Source organism: Lontra canadensis, unplaced genomic scaffold, assembly GCF_010015895.1.
Source record: "Lontra canadensis isolate GAN:19392208 unplaced genomic scaffold, GSC_riverotter_1.0 scaffold88, whole genome shotgun sequence".
In the NCBI taxonomy this organism is placed as follows: Eukaryota; Metazoa; Chordata; class Mammalia; order Carnivora; family Mustelidae; genus Lontra; species Lontra canadensis.
The window spans coordinates 1,889,376-1,902,280 of record NW_022631082.1 but is presented as its reverse complement, the minus strand read 5'-3'; the positions used below and the strand labels follow the sequence as shown (position 1 = coordinate 1,902,280).

The window sequence follows — 12,905 nt, the reverse complement described above, 5'->3', positions numbered from 1 at the left end:
TGGAGGTGGTGGGGCTGGACTGTTACTCTGTAGGAGTCTGGACACACGGTTAGTCACACGAAGTGCTGGACCCTCACGGTGTCCTGGTCGGAACTAGGTCTTCAAGATTATGTAAAAGTAAAAAGTTAAACTTTCTGAGAAAAACACTTCAGGATGAGACAAGGGAACTTCTCCTCTTAGCTCATTGAAACAGACAAAAGTTTTGAACCTCGTGGGTGTGTTTGGAAAGATTATAATTTTGGATTAGGTTTTCTAGCCTCTTGGTCCCCCAGCCCTGCAGCTTTTGTTACTGAAGCCAGGCCCTTGGAGTTAGGATCTGGACCTCTCTGGCAGCATTTGTCACTCCCCACCTCTCCTTCAGGGCACTTTGCGGTCTGCATCTGTCCTGTTGGCGTCCTGAGTACTGCAGGCCCTGAAAGTGGGTGCTGCTGCCACGCATGTTTAGAACCACTCTTAAGGGGTGAACCAAATGCCTGTGTGTCAGATGCAGCGGCTAAGCCTGCTGGTGTTGTGGGGGGCAGTGACAGAGAGGCCACAGTGCCTGACACAGTAAAGCCACACATCTTGAGTGTCGCGATGGCGGCACAGAGACCACTTGAGTGTACACACTGCAGTTTGGGTCTTTATGCAAATATCTCTGTCCCTTTGGTGTGGTTTTCTCATTTCAAGAGAAAATTCTTGTAAAAAATTACAGGAACCATACTTCTAGATACTTTAGAAAACGTAAGAAGTATGCCTGTGAAAATAAAATCATCTCTAATGTTATCATCTTGTATCTTAACACCCTGTTGGTGACTGCTTAAGTCATTCTCGTGTGTATTTTATAAATGCGTCTTTATCCTTGATTGCATCCATATGTGTATGCACCTTTTAATGAAAGTGAACTACTCTCTGTGGTCTTTTTTTTTTGGTGGGCATTTTCCCATATCATTATTCCTTGGAAGCATAATTTTTTTTTAAAGATTTTGTTTATTTATTTGACAGATCACAAGGAGGCAGAGAGGCAGCCAGAGAGGTGGAAGCAGGCTCCCTGCTGAGCAGAGAGCCCGATGTGGGGCTTGATCCCAGGACCCCAAGATCACAACCTGAGCATAAGGCAGAGGCTTAACCCCTTAAGCCACCCAGGCGCCCCCATAATTTTTTTTTTTTTAAGTTGTAAGACTGTCTGGTGGGCCACCGTGTTTTGGAAGCTTGGTGCTGTTGACAGTTGGGGGTGGGTAATTCTTCCTGGCAGGGCGCTGTCCTTCGTGCTCTTCTGTCGCACAGCATCCCTGGTCACTACCCACCAGCCGCTGGGAGCATCCCCGAGTTGTGACACCAGAAATGTTTCCAGTTGTCGCCAGATTCCCCTCCACTTCCCCTGTTGAGGACAGCTGGTGTCCCACACATGAACACACTGTAGTGATTTGCTTCCCTTTTGAATATTCGGGCTGTATACAGTTTCTAGATAGATGGGTTACATTTTTTGTTTGTTCTCAGACATTTTAGCGCATGCCCTTAACTGGGGGGATTTCTAGAATAAAAGCTATGCACGTTTTGTAGGCCAGAACCTGAGTATTATCTGATTAAAAAATTATTTTGTCATCAGGACAAAAGATGGAGGAAGAAGGTACAGAAGATAACGGCCTGGAAGAAGATTCCAGAGACGGGCAGGTATGTGGTGTCCACGGCAGAGACGCTAGCAGGAGCTCCGTGACCAGCCACCCAGTCGCTGACACCCTCCATTCTCTTGGCAGGAGGATATGGATGCAGGTTTAGACAGCTTGCAGAGCCTCGACATGATGGATGTGGGTGTGTTGGAAGAGAGCGAAGTTGAGAATAGCAGTGCTCCCGACTTTGGGGAGGACGGCGCTGACAGCATTCTCGGTTCCCTTTGTGACAGCAAAGAATACGTGGCAGCCCGACGGCGAGAGTTCCCGGCGCAGCTCGCAGAGCACGCTGTAGGTGACTTGATGACACGGGGAAAGGTGCCGGCGGCCCTGGGGCTCCTCGGTGCTCCCAGGCCGCCATGGGGAGTGAGCGCACACTGGCGTTTAGGTAGCACACCACCCTGTCAGCGGTCACCATAAACACAGGGTCCCTGTCTCAGGCCTCATGGTAAATGATGTCTGTTTAAACAGCGTGCAAGTCGGGTGTTAGCTGGCGCCTAACTTCTCAACGGTCCTGAGGAGTCGTTTGATACAAGGGCGAGAGGCCCTTCCTCAGCACGAGTCAGAAAAGGCTGACATTGTTCGTAAAAGTATTTTCCTTTGGAAAACAGGAAACCAAAAACAATTCGTCATGTCAGCATTCGGGTCTTCCTGTTGTTTTTTTTTTCTCTTTTAAGATTTTATTTATTTGACAGAGAGATCACAAGTAGGCAGAGAGGCAGGCAGAGAGAGGGGGAAGCAGGCTCCCCACTGAGCAGAGAGCCCGATGCAGGGCTCTATTCCAGGACCCTGAGATCATGACCTGAACCGAAGGCAGAGGCATTAATCCACTGAGCCACCCAGGCGCCCCTTCCTGTTGGTTTTTTTAGGATGTGCTCTAGGCACAAGGTTAGATGGTTATGTTAAAAGACATGAGGGAAAGTACTCGGAAGCACCCCTCCTGTGGGGAAGAAAAACCACTCTTAACGTTCCCGTATATAAAGGAGGACTTGAATTCTATTACCAGTGTTGCTTTCTCGAGCTTTTACTTCGTTTGGTGAAGAATTCTGTGGCCATCCTAAAACTGATTGCCATTTTAATCCTGCTACCATGGTGCATTCAGCTTCTTAGTTTCCTTGTTTTTTTTTGTTTTTTTGGTTTGGTTTTCTGTTCTCGCTGTCCCTTTTTTTTTTTTTTTTTTTTTTTTTTAAAGCCTTAAACTGGGAGGGGAATGAAAAAGTGCTCTCGGACTGGACTTTAAAGGTCAAAAATCACAAACTCCAAACACCACTGCCCCTCAGCCTAGGGTGACGATGAATAACTGACTTGTTGGCCTTGGCCTCTTTCGATACAATCCTGCTGTGTGTTAATTATTTCCAGAGCACGGACTTGGTTTCTTACCTCTTGGTTAATCGAAGTATCTAGGTCATGAGCTTCAAACCTGGAAAAGGAAAAAAAAAAAAAAACATTTGGGAGGGTATAGTTTTTGCATTTCACTTTAAGAAGTAAAAAGCTCTCAAACAGTGACGTATAAGATAGTAGTTCAGTTAAATGTGTTAAATAAGGCACAGTAGATAAAAGTTCCTGGTTATTGTTACCTTTTTTTTTTTCCCCTAAGATTTATTTATTTATTTGACAGACAGAGATCACAAGTAGGCAGAGAGGCAGGCAGGGGTTGGCGGGGAAGCAGGCTCCCCGCAGAGCAGAGAGCCCGATGTGGGGCTCGATCCCAGGACCCTGAGATCATGACCTGAGCCGAAAGCAGAGGCTTAACCCACTGAGCCACCCAGCCGCCCCCCTGTTATTGTTACTTTTAAAAGTATTGTTAGCAAGTGAAATCAGGGAAGTGTGAAGGTTTTCATTTTCCTTCTGAGCTCTGCTCTGGAAATTGTGTCCGGGTTGCATGTGGGGACCGCCAGCAAACAGAGGCTGCCTGGGAACGGGGTGTGCATGTTCCTGGGCCGGTACCAACCGAGCACCTGCTGTCTGGGAGACCTGCTCAGAGGTGCTGTGCCGCCTGGCCCTGGAGCAGGCGGGGAGGCCACCAGAAACTGGACAGCCAGCAGCAGACTTGCAGGGGACGGTGGGCGCTTGAGGGGAGTGGACACGTAGGCCGCTCAGGAACTAGTGAGGTGTCGGGCTGGCACTCACAGCTCTGTCTCCACTAAGTGGTTCTCTGTTTTTTGTCTTTCAGGTGGATGGGGAGGGCTTCGAGAACACTTTGGACGCTTCGTCACTGGACTTCAAAGTACCTCCGGTAAGTGACCTTCTGGCGCTACAGGGCTGGAGAGGCGACGCGAGTGCTTGGTTTTCCTTGGGGAGAGAGGGCGTGTGTCTGTGTAAGGTGGATTCGTACAGCGCCGGTGCTGAGCTGAGTGCCCGGGGTAAGAGGTCAAGCCAAACAAGTAGTCCTGTTTGCATTCTAGTGGGGACAGAGTTAATAACTAGGAGGGAGGAGTTCTTCCAGGGAGAAGTTGGAGGGTTTGGGCTGTAAACGCTCCCGGAGGAAGCCCTGCCTAAACCGAGGTCCCACCGGTGGGCCAGAAGGGAGACTGGCCTAGGGCTGGAGACCGCCCACGCGGCTGGGCCTGACTGCCCGAGTCTGTGGGTCAGGGAAGGATTTGGCCCATTGTCTTAAGTTCGGTGGGCAGTCGGGGAGGTTTTGAGAGAGGTGAACGGACGGTTTTGTTGGCAGGTTCCAGTTATAAATCACAGCTTACTTGGGGAGAAACAGAGCTTCCTCAAACCTGGTATGACCTATAGAACAGTCGCTGTGCGTGTGACCTCTCGCTGTGGCTGTCTTTGCTCCCTCCAGAGGCCGCTTGGTCAGCCTAGTTGGGGGTGGGGCTACCAGACCCTCCAGGGAGAACGGAGCAGGCTGAGTGTCACTGCTGCCTCTCTGGCTGTGCCGGTGGGGGCGGCAACAAGATGTGCTTCTCACCGAATCCCCCCGGAATGGAATAGGGTCATTTTGAGTGGAAAAAGTTGATTCGCACGTGACTGACGCTCTGTCTGCCAGGGAAGTACATTTGCTCAGTTTTTAAGTGCCTTGTGGGTTTCTTTCTCTTTTCTTTTTAAAACAGGATATTGAAGAAGCTCTCTTGGAGCCAGGTACTGATAAGAGAAACACGACAGTTAATGGTTTGAAAGTTTTCCCACTCTTTTTTTCAATCTATCTATATATTCTAAGCTGTGTATGGTGGTGTAAATGATTTTAATGGTGGACAATCCAGATCGTACAAGGATCAGAGATTGGAAACCCAGTCGTATCACCAGATCTGTGGAAGTGCCCTTCCGGTTTCTGGAGGTTGAGTATATTGGGTGAGATGTAATGGTTATGTTCATCTCTCTCACCGCATAGAGGGGCATTTAAGTAATTCCCCCAGTGATTCTTCCATGTGTTTCTACACATGAAACAGATCTTGTGATATTTTGCTGCAGTCTTTTTGATTAATACAGTTAAGGCAGGATAAAGCGGTTGTCAGGGCACTCATAACCCGCGAAGTGACTGGATTCCAGAAGAGGAAACAGAGTCTCTTCAGGAAAATTTCCAACGTGTTATTCCCCTTCTGGACTGCGTTTATCTCCTGCCGTCAGAAGAGTTTCTGGTTTGCGTATGGGACTGTTCCGTTAAAAGAAGTCGGAAGAAGCTTTGGAAATTGAGCTGTCATCAAATGGTGATCGTATTTGGTTCGGCACCTTGGACACTGGGAAACTAAGTCTGAAGACCCACAGTTGAACAAAAACACGAGGAAGACTGTCGAGAAGCAGCCACGTGGTTGTAGGTGTTTGAATCTGTGGGGTCCTTTTCTCTTCCATGTAGCGTAGCGGCTTACTGTAGCAGTCGGTTGGAGCGCAGGTAGTGTAACCGGTGTAACTTTGTGTACCCGCGGGTTTTCCAATCTCTGTGTAGCTAGCGGTTCTCTTCGTGTTAGTGTGGCAGCCGTGCCAGTTCCGCATTTGTGATTGCTTTATTTCCCTGGTAATTAAACCTTGTGCCATTCTATTCCTGTTAAATCCGTAGAAAATGAGAAAATACTCGACATTTTGGGGGAAACTTGTAAATCTGAGCCAGTAAAAGAAGAAGGTTCCGAGCTGGAGCAGCCCTTGGCACAGGATACAAGTAGCGTGGGGCCAGACAGAAAGCTTGCGGAGGAAGAGGACCTTTTTGGCAGCGGCCACCCGGAGGAGGGTGACTTAGATTTGGCCAGCGAGTCAACAGCGCAAGCTCAGGCGAGCAGGGCAGACACCCTGTTAGCGGTAGTGAAAAGGGAGCCCGTGGAGCAGCCAGGCGGTGGCGCGCGGACGGACTGTGAGCCTGTAGGGCTAGAGCAGCCGGTTGAGCAGAGTAGTAAAGCCTCCGAGCGCACGGAAGCCTCTAGCGAGGAGGCCGCGGAAGCGCCCCCGGAAGCCTCAAGCCCAGACCCCAGAGATAGCAAAGAAGACGTGAAGAAGTTTGCTTTTGAAGCTTGTAATGAAGTCCCTCCGGCTCCTAAAGAGTCCTCAGCCAGTGAGGGCGCTGATCAGAAAATGAGGTTTGTTTTTTCTCAGTTTTAGACCAGACGCTATCTCCTTTCCATTGGTCATTTAATGACACACATAAGCTGTTTTTTCTGCAATTGGCCAGCCAGACTGATGCAGTCGTAGCTTACTTCTGAACCATGTTTTATTTCTCGTTGTGTATTTTTTAATGGGTGAATCTATTCCTTTTCTTTTTCCCAACCTACTATGGTTGTGTTCTTAAATCGTTAACTGCTATCTTCAGCTAAATGCAATTGACTTTTAAGAATCTGACATCGTATTTTGGGGGTCAGATTTCCTAGAGAAGCTTGCAAAGGTGTCTTAAGATTTTATTTCAGACTAATTTTCTGGTAGGTATTCAGTTTTTAGCACATACCATACTTTTAATTTAGTTCTCTCTCCTTTTGTTCCCATGTGAGTAACATTCACTTTTGTCTCTAGCTCTTTTAAGGAAGAAAAAGATATAAAGCCAATCATTAAAGATGAAAAAGGTATGATTCAGCTTATGTGGCAGGGAGCCGACTACGGATCCCTTATTTGGGGAGGGAGGGGCCTGCAGGAACCCACACTGGGGATCCGATGGTTGGTTTCATTGAGGATTACTGGAAGTAACCCATCTACCAGTGTCTTGAGAGACTAGATTGAAATGTTGGTGAGCTTCTATGGTTTACGTCTCTGTTGTGGTTGTCCTTCATGGGATAGCGAAAATCCCAGTGCATCACGTCCTAGTACAGGCCGTTCTGCCCATTAGAATAACAGAACAGAGTCATAGAAACCGCCACCCCAGTTGAGAATTAGTCACCAAAATTCATTTCTGTTTGTAACGGACGAGGACCTGATGAATCCTCGAGTAAGGGGCCGGTCTCTGCAACCCATAGATTTTGTTTTCCATCCTGTAAATGCTTAGACCAAGGGAGCTGTGATGGGGGGTAGTTGGGGTTCAGGAGCGGGCTGCGTCCTGAGGTGTAGGTCATGCTTCCCGTTCGGCCTGGAGGCCAAGCCTCATCCCTTCCCTCCTGCAGCAGGTCGCACCAGCAGCAGCTCTGGCCGGAACCTGTGGGTCAGTGGACTGTCCTCCACGACTCGAGCTACGGATCTGAAGAGCCTCTTCAACAAGTACGGGAAGGTACGTGCCCCTGGCGCCCTGCAGCCCAGCCTCCGCGTGGCGCCCAGTGACGAACACAGGACTTCGGAGAGTTCTTTCTTCTGTCGTTGGTTTTTTTGGTCTTTTCAGTGTGTGTTGTTTTTTTTTTTTAATTTGACAGAGATCACAAGTAGGCAGAGAGGCAGGCAGGGGGTAGGGGAAGCAGGCTCCTCACCGAGCAGAAAGCCCAATGCGGGGCTCCATCCCAGGACCTTGAGATCATGACCTGAGCTGAAGGCAGAAGCTTTAACCCATTGAGCCACCCAGGCGCCCCATCATTGTGTGTATTTTTTAAAGCATAGAAAACAAAACCACAAGGGAGAAAGGCCCACCTGGTTTTGGGTACTGAGCCTCGTTTCCTCGCTGAGAGTGATTGTGTCGCAGAAAATGTGTGTAAATCGTTACAGTCTGAACGTTCTTGTGGTTCATTCTCATTGCTCGTAAAGAAACTGCTCGTTTTTGGCTCATACAAAACTTAAAGAGTTGGTTTTTAATACATCAGCATTTTCAGGCCTATAGTTCAAGAACAGGAACATGATAGCGGTTTAAAAATAAATCAGCGAATACGTGGTCCGCAGGGGCGGAAAGAAAATTAATACCACTCGGAAGCCTCGCAGGGACTCGAGGACATGAACGCCAATTTGCACTGTCCTGGAGTTAGACGGTGTAACAGTCGCCCCTTCAGCCGGGAGCTCCGCGCTGGTCTGGTGCGGGCCAGTGGGCCGTGGTGCCCCTTGGCCAGGAGGAGCTGCAGGGAGCCCAGGCGGAGCTTGGCAGGATGTCCTGGCTGCCCCGGGCGGGTTCTCGGCCCAGGTCTGTGTCCCGAGTAGGCGTTGGCGAATGCGTTCGTGACTTAAGTGGACAGGACCCAGAAGAAGCGTCCGTGAGATGAATTTTTCTTGATGGCGGATGTCTTTCGGAGGGGCTCACAACTAAGAAGCCACAACCCATCCTCACTTTGCCTTCCTTCTTGGTTGGGGCAGCCGTCCTGAGGGACAACAGAGCTGGGAGGCGCTGTCCTCCTCGTGCTTACAGGCTGCTGGAGAGATGGCCTAAGTGAACACAGCGAGTTACGAGGGGTTCATGTAGGAATGTCACAGCCTGCCGTCAGTGTGTGGGAGGGAGACCGAGTTTAGCGGGGGGTCTTGGGTTCACTGCCCCTTGGGGAAGAGGAGCACCGTGAGCCGAGGCTTGAGTGATGATAGAGTCGGCCCTGCCCTGGGAGCTCGGCGCTGGACTAAAGCTGCGGGACTTGGGCCCTGTGATGCGACGAGTCTGTAATTTGGGTGAACTGTTCAAAGGCTGCTGTGACGGCGGAGCGCGAGGCAAGGGGGCACGGGGACAGATGAGGTGGTCTTGGATTCTGCGCTCAGGGCCATTGGAGGTGATGTCCTTGCAAGGATAAATAGTTTGAGGGGAAGGTCATGTGACCCCGTCATTGGCTCAGCCGCCTGATCTTGAAGAGAGAGGGAAGAAGGGGAAGCTTCCTAAGAGGAGTGACATTGATGTCTCTCTAGGGAGAATCTGTCCCCTTTGGCCCTGTATGGGGTGCTCTGGACAGAGGGGGGCTTTCTTCAGGGAAAGCCGGCTCCGCCATATCTGCAAGTGGGAACGTGGACACCGGGTTCTGCCAGGACCGTAGCAGTGACGAGCACCCATCCCACCCCCGGTCATCTCACGGTTGGGGACCCTGAGGTCCAGAGAGAGGAGGGGCCTTTCTCACATTGAGCTGCGGCATCACAGGTGGTCAGAGCTGGACATACTAGGGCTCGTGTGTCCTGATGCACAGCTCTGCACCTGGCGTAGGTGCGGGCCCTACCTTCAGTTCTCTCGCACGCCCTACAGGAACATTGACATTTAGCTCGTGCGTCCGTGTAGTGGGCTTCCAGCTGCCATCTGGCTCCCTGTCTCCTCCCTGTTCTGTTTCTTGGATCTCTTGCTCCTCTGTATCTGCTGCCTCTTGCACTGAGTATTTCTTATGCTTTGTCGTTTTTTGGCTGAACTAGTATGTGTAAGTAGTGTTGCTGCGTCCTGGTTTCTTGAGGTGCGAAGTTAGCTCGCTTATTTGGGGTTTTTGTGTTTCTTGATGGGGACTTAGCTCTTAACCGCTTTTGCCATCCCCCGTAGGTTTTGCTGTGTTACATACTTCTTTTTCATCTGTCTCAGGGCATTTTTTGTCTTTTGGTTTCTTCCTTGAGCAGTTGGTTGAACGACAGCATTTTTCTTTGGTGGCTGCATTTAGGAATTCTGTTACTAGACTCAGTGCAGTCTGTCCTTCAGTTGTATTCCAGTCCTTGGGGGTGGGGGGGGCCACGAACCTGGGGACAGTACACCTCCCTCCCACCTTCCCAGCCTTTGTGGTGGTATCAGCGCTGCGTAAATTCGGGTTAATAGACAACGTAGCATGTTTTTGGTTCATTGACAGGTGGGGTGGTTGGTGGGTTTTGGTGTGTTTGTGTCTTTTTGGTTTTGGGGGGGGGTATTTTTGTCTTGTTTTGCTTTAAACAATTATCTTTTAAGGAGTTACGTAAACAAGACAAATCACAGGCTTTTAGTTACCTCCGTGTTTACCTTTTGGGGTGCTCTTTTTTCCCTCTTGTTGATACCCAAGTTCCCTTTAGGTATTTTTTTTTCTCCTCTTTAAACCTTTCTTACAACACAGGATTGCCCGGGATGAATTCCTGCTGCCTTTGTAGGTCTGAAAATGTCATTCTTTTGCTTCCACTTTGAAAGCTGTTCTTGCTCCTGCAGAATTCAGGGTTGGTTGGTGGTTTTTGTCCAGACAACAGTGCTCCTCCCTCCTCCTGCTTTCTGTTGTCTAACCGGTTGGCTCTGGGTCTCACCTTTGCTCCCTAGGGCATAGGTGTCTTTCTCGTCTGGCTTACCTGGAAGGTTCTCTTTATCACTGCTCTGGAGCAGATCGCACTGCCCATATACTGTGGTTTCATCCGGGAAAGTTTTCCTGTGCTGCTTGCTTTTGGCGACGCCACAGGTGGTCTGACAGCCCACTGATGCTCTGGTGGTTTTGGTTTGTTTTCTGTCTTTTTTCCTCCAGTTCTTTTTTTTTTTTTTTTTTTAAAGATTTTATTTATTTATTCAACAGAGAGATCACAAGTAGGCAGAGAGGCAGGCAGAGAGAGAGGGGAAAGCAGGCTCCCTGCTGAGCAGAGAGCCCAATGTGGGGCTTGATCCCAGGACCCTGAGATCATGACCCGAGCTGAAGGCAGAGGCTTAACCCACTGCGCCACACAGGTGCCCCCTCCAGTTCTTTTCAAGTAGCTTCTGTCGCTACGTCTTCAGTTCGTCATCCTTTTTTCTGCAGTGTCCGCTGTCCATCCCATCGCATTTACATTCATCTCCAGAATCTTGGGTTGGGTGTTTTTAAATATCTTCTCTGTTTACCTAACGTGCTCAGTGGTTTCTCCAACTTCTTGAACACTTAAGATGCAGCTAAAATAACTTTAATATCATCGTTTACCAATTCTGTTGTTGGAGCGTGCTCTGGATCTCTGTTTATTGGTTGGTTCTCTTTGTTAGAGTCATTTTCTTGTTTCTTGGCTGCCTAGTTGTTTTTGACTCGACACCAGACGTTGTGACGTGCATGTTGTATTCTAGTTACTCGCGTGTCCCTGTCAGTGTTCTTAAGCTTTTGCTGGGACACAGTTCAATTACTTGTTCCTCCCCAGGCTGGCTGTTAGGCGTCGTTAGATCAGAGCAGCCTTAGTTGGGGGCTAGCTCTGTCCGCTTCTGGGGCAGGATCCTCCTGAGGTCTCAGCCTAAAGCCCCATGAATTGCAAGCTTTTCCTTTCCGTTCTGGTTCACTCTGGAAGAAGCGAACACTGTATGAGTCCCTGAGCCTGTGGGGTTGTTTGCTCGGACAGGTGTTCTCCCTGGCCTCTCACATGCGTGCTGCTTAGGGGCCCCGTGGAGCTCTCTGGAGCTGCCATTATGCAGCACTTCCTCTCCAGTACTGTGTCCTGCTGCCCCCATTTCTTCAGATGCTGCTATGCTCAGCTCCCGGATACCACCTCCCCCGCTCACCTCCTGTCCTCTGCCCCGCTCCACACAACCGGGAACCTCTAGGAAGTAAGCAGGGGGCGACCATGCAGCTTTGCTCGTGTGTGTGTCCCCCACCCCCGGGTCACCGTCCTGTGTGGCCTGGTGTATGGTGTTTGAAAACCCTGGTGGCCTACGTTTCCTCCAGTTTGCGAGGTTTTTTTCAGGCAGCAGGGGTGGATAAGTGCTTGGTGCGCCGACCTGTCTGGGAGTCGAAGTCCAGCTAGAGAAAATGATCTAAGTGGGAAGGACTTTTGATTAATTTTTTTAAAAAGATATTATTTATTTATTTGACAGACCGAGATCACAAGCAGGCAGAGAGACAGGCGGTGGGGGGAGGGGGGGGGATGCAGGCTCCCCGCCGAGCAGAGAGCCCGATGCAGGGCTCAATCCCAGGACCTGGGATCATGACCCAAGCCGAAGGCAGAGGCTTTAACCCACCGAGCCCCCCCAGGCGCCCCGGACTTTGGATTAATTAATGAGTTGTGGTTGGTGAAGTTTTAAATGTCTTTAGCTTTCCCTGTTTTTTGTCACTCTGAAGGCTGATGTACATGAAGCACATGTATTTTGGTAGGATGAGGTAGAACCACTTCAGTAGCTAATTACGGCAAACCAACAATTTGTGGAGGAGTAAAAACTATTGAAAAGAATTCTGGTGATCAGTTAACTGCTAATTATTTTTGACAAATCGTGTTGTGATTTATGTGGAAGAATAAGTGTCCTCTCTCACGAAGGTTGTCGGGGCCAAAGTGGTGACCAACGCCCGCAGTCCTGGAGCTCGGTGCTATGGCTTTGTCACCATGTCGACATCTGACGAAGCCACCAAGTGCATCAGTCATCTCCACAGAACGGAGCTGCACGGAAGGATGATCTCCGTAGAGAAGGTGAGGCGACTCGCCTGCTGTAAGCCACCGAGCTCACAAGCGAGGGGACCCGGAGTGTGGGCCATTTCTAACCCATGTTGTATTTTAGGCCAAAAACGAACCTGCTGGGAAAAAGCTGTCTGACAGGAAAGAGTGTGAAGTGAAGAAGGAAAAATTATCTAGTGCTGACAGACATCATCCTGTGGAGATCAAAATGGAAAAGTAAAGTGATTATTTAAAACCTTTCTCTCAAGCTTTCTGTCGGGCCGTGGGGAGGGGCTGGTCAGGAAGAGGGCAGGTGGCAGCCACAGGGTCACTCCAGAGGCAGCCTCGCTGGCTTCTCACGTATGTATCACATTTGCACATCTTGCCACCACTTCCATGTCCAGATTTCAGTAAGGGTCCCTGCGCCGTCACCTGTACCTCTCCAATCTGTCTTTACAAGGAGCCTTAGTAAGTGTTTACGTCCAAATGACTCCGTGGGAAAATAACACACCCGAAAGGAAAGAATAGTAATTTTACTTCACTTAGTGTTCTGGGTCCTTGCACAACCCCTGCCACCTTGGAATCGTTTTCTGATCCAGGCTGGGGTTCTGCAGTCCTCGCTTTTTATCCCAGGAACTAACCTGATCTGGTGGCGAAAAGAACGACCTCGAGCTAGTAGTTTGTGCGGCGTCTGGCACTGCCCAGTCT

General features: G+C 49.7%; 1 protein-coding gene across 5 annotated transcripts in view; it reads left to right on the top strand.

Annotated features, from left to right (window-relative positions):
• The window catches only part of SAFB2 (scaffold attachment factor B2), a 31,463-nt gene that overhangs the window by 3,494 nt on the left and 15,064 nt on the right, over positions 1 to 12,905 (top strand). For 3 of the 5 annotated variants that reach the window (XM_032883685.1, XM_032883687.1, XM_032883689.1), the window contains exons 3-11: positions 1,589 to 1,653; positions 1,737 to 1,940; positions 3,823 to 3,885; positions 4,712 to 4,739; positions 5,653 to 6,163; positions 6,591 to 6,640; positions 7,172 to 7,275; positions 12,084 to 12,233; positions 12,322 to 12,434. In XM_032883685.1, coding sequence (XP_032739576.1) covers positions 1,589 to 1,653; positions 1,737 to 1,940; positions 3,823 to 3,885; positions 4,712 to 4,739; positions 5,653 to 6,163; positions 6,591 to 6,640; positions 7,172 to 7,275; positions 12,084 to 12,233; positions 12,322 to 12,434 — 1,288 coding nt within the window. The remainder of the gene's footprint in view (positions 1 to 1,588; positions 1,654 to 1,736; positions 1,941 to 3,822; positions 3,886 to 4,711; positions 4,740 to 5,652; positions 6,164 to 6,590; positions 6,641 to 7,171; positions 7,276 to 12,083; positions 12,234 to 12,321; positions 12,435 to 12,905) is intronic. The other 2 variants (XM_032883686.1, XM_032883688.1) reach the window with 1 other exon arrangement.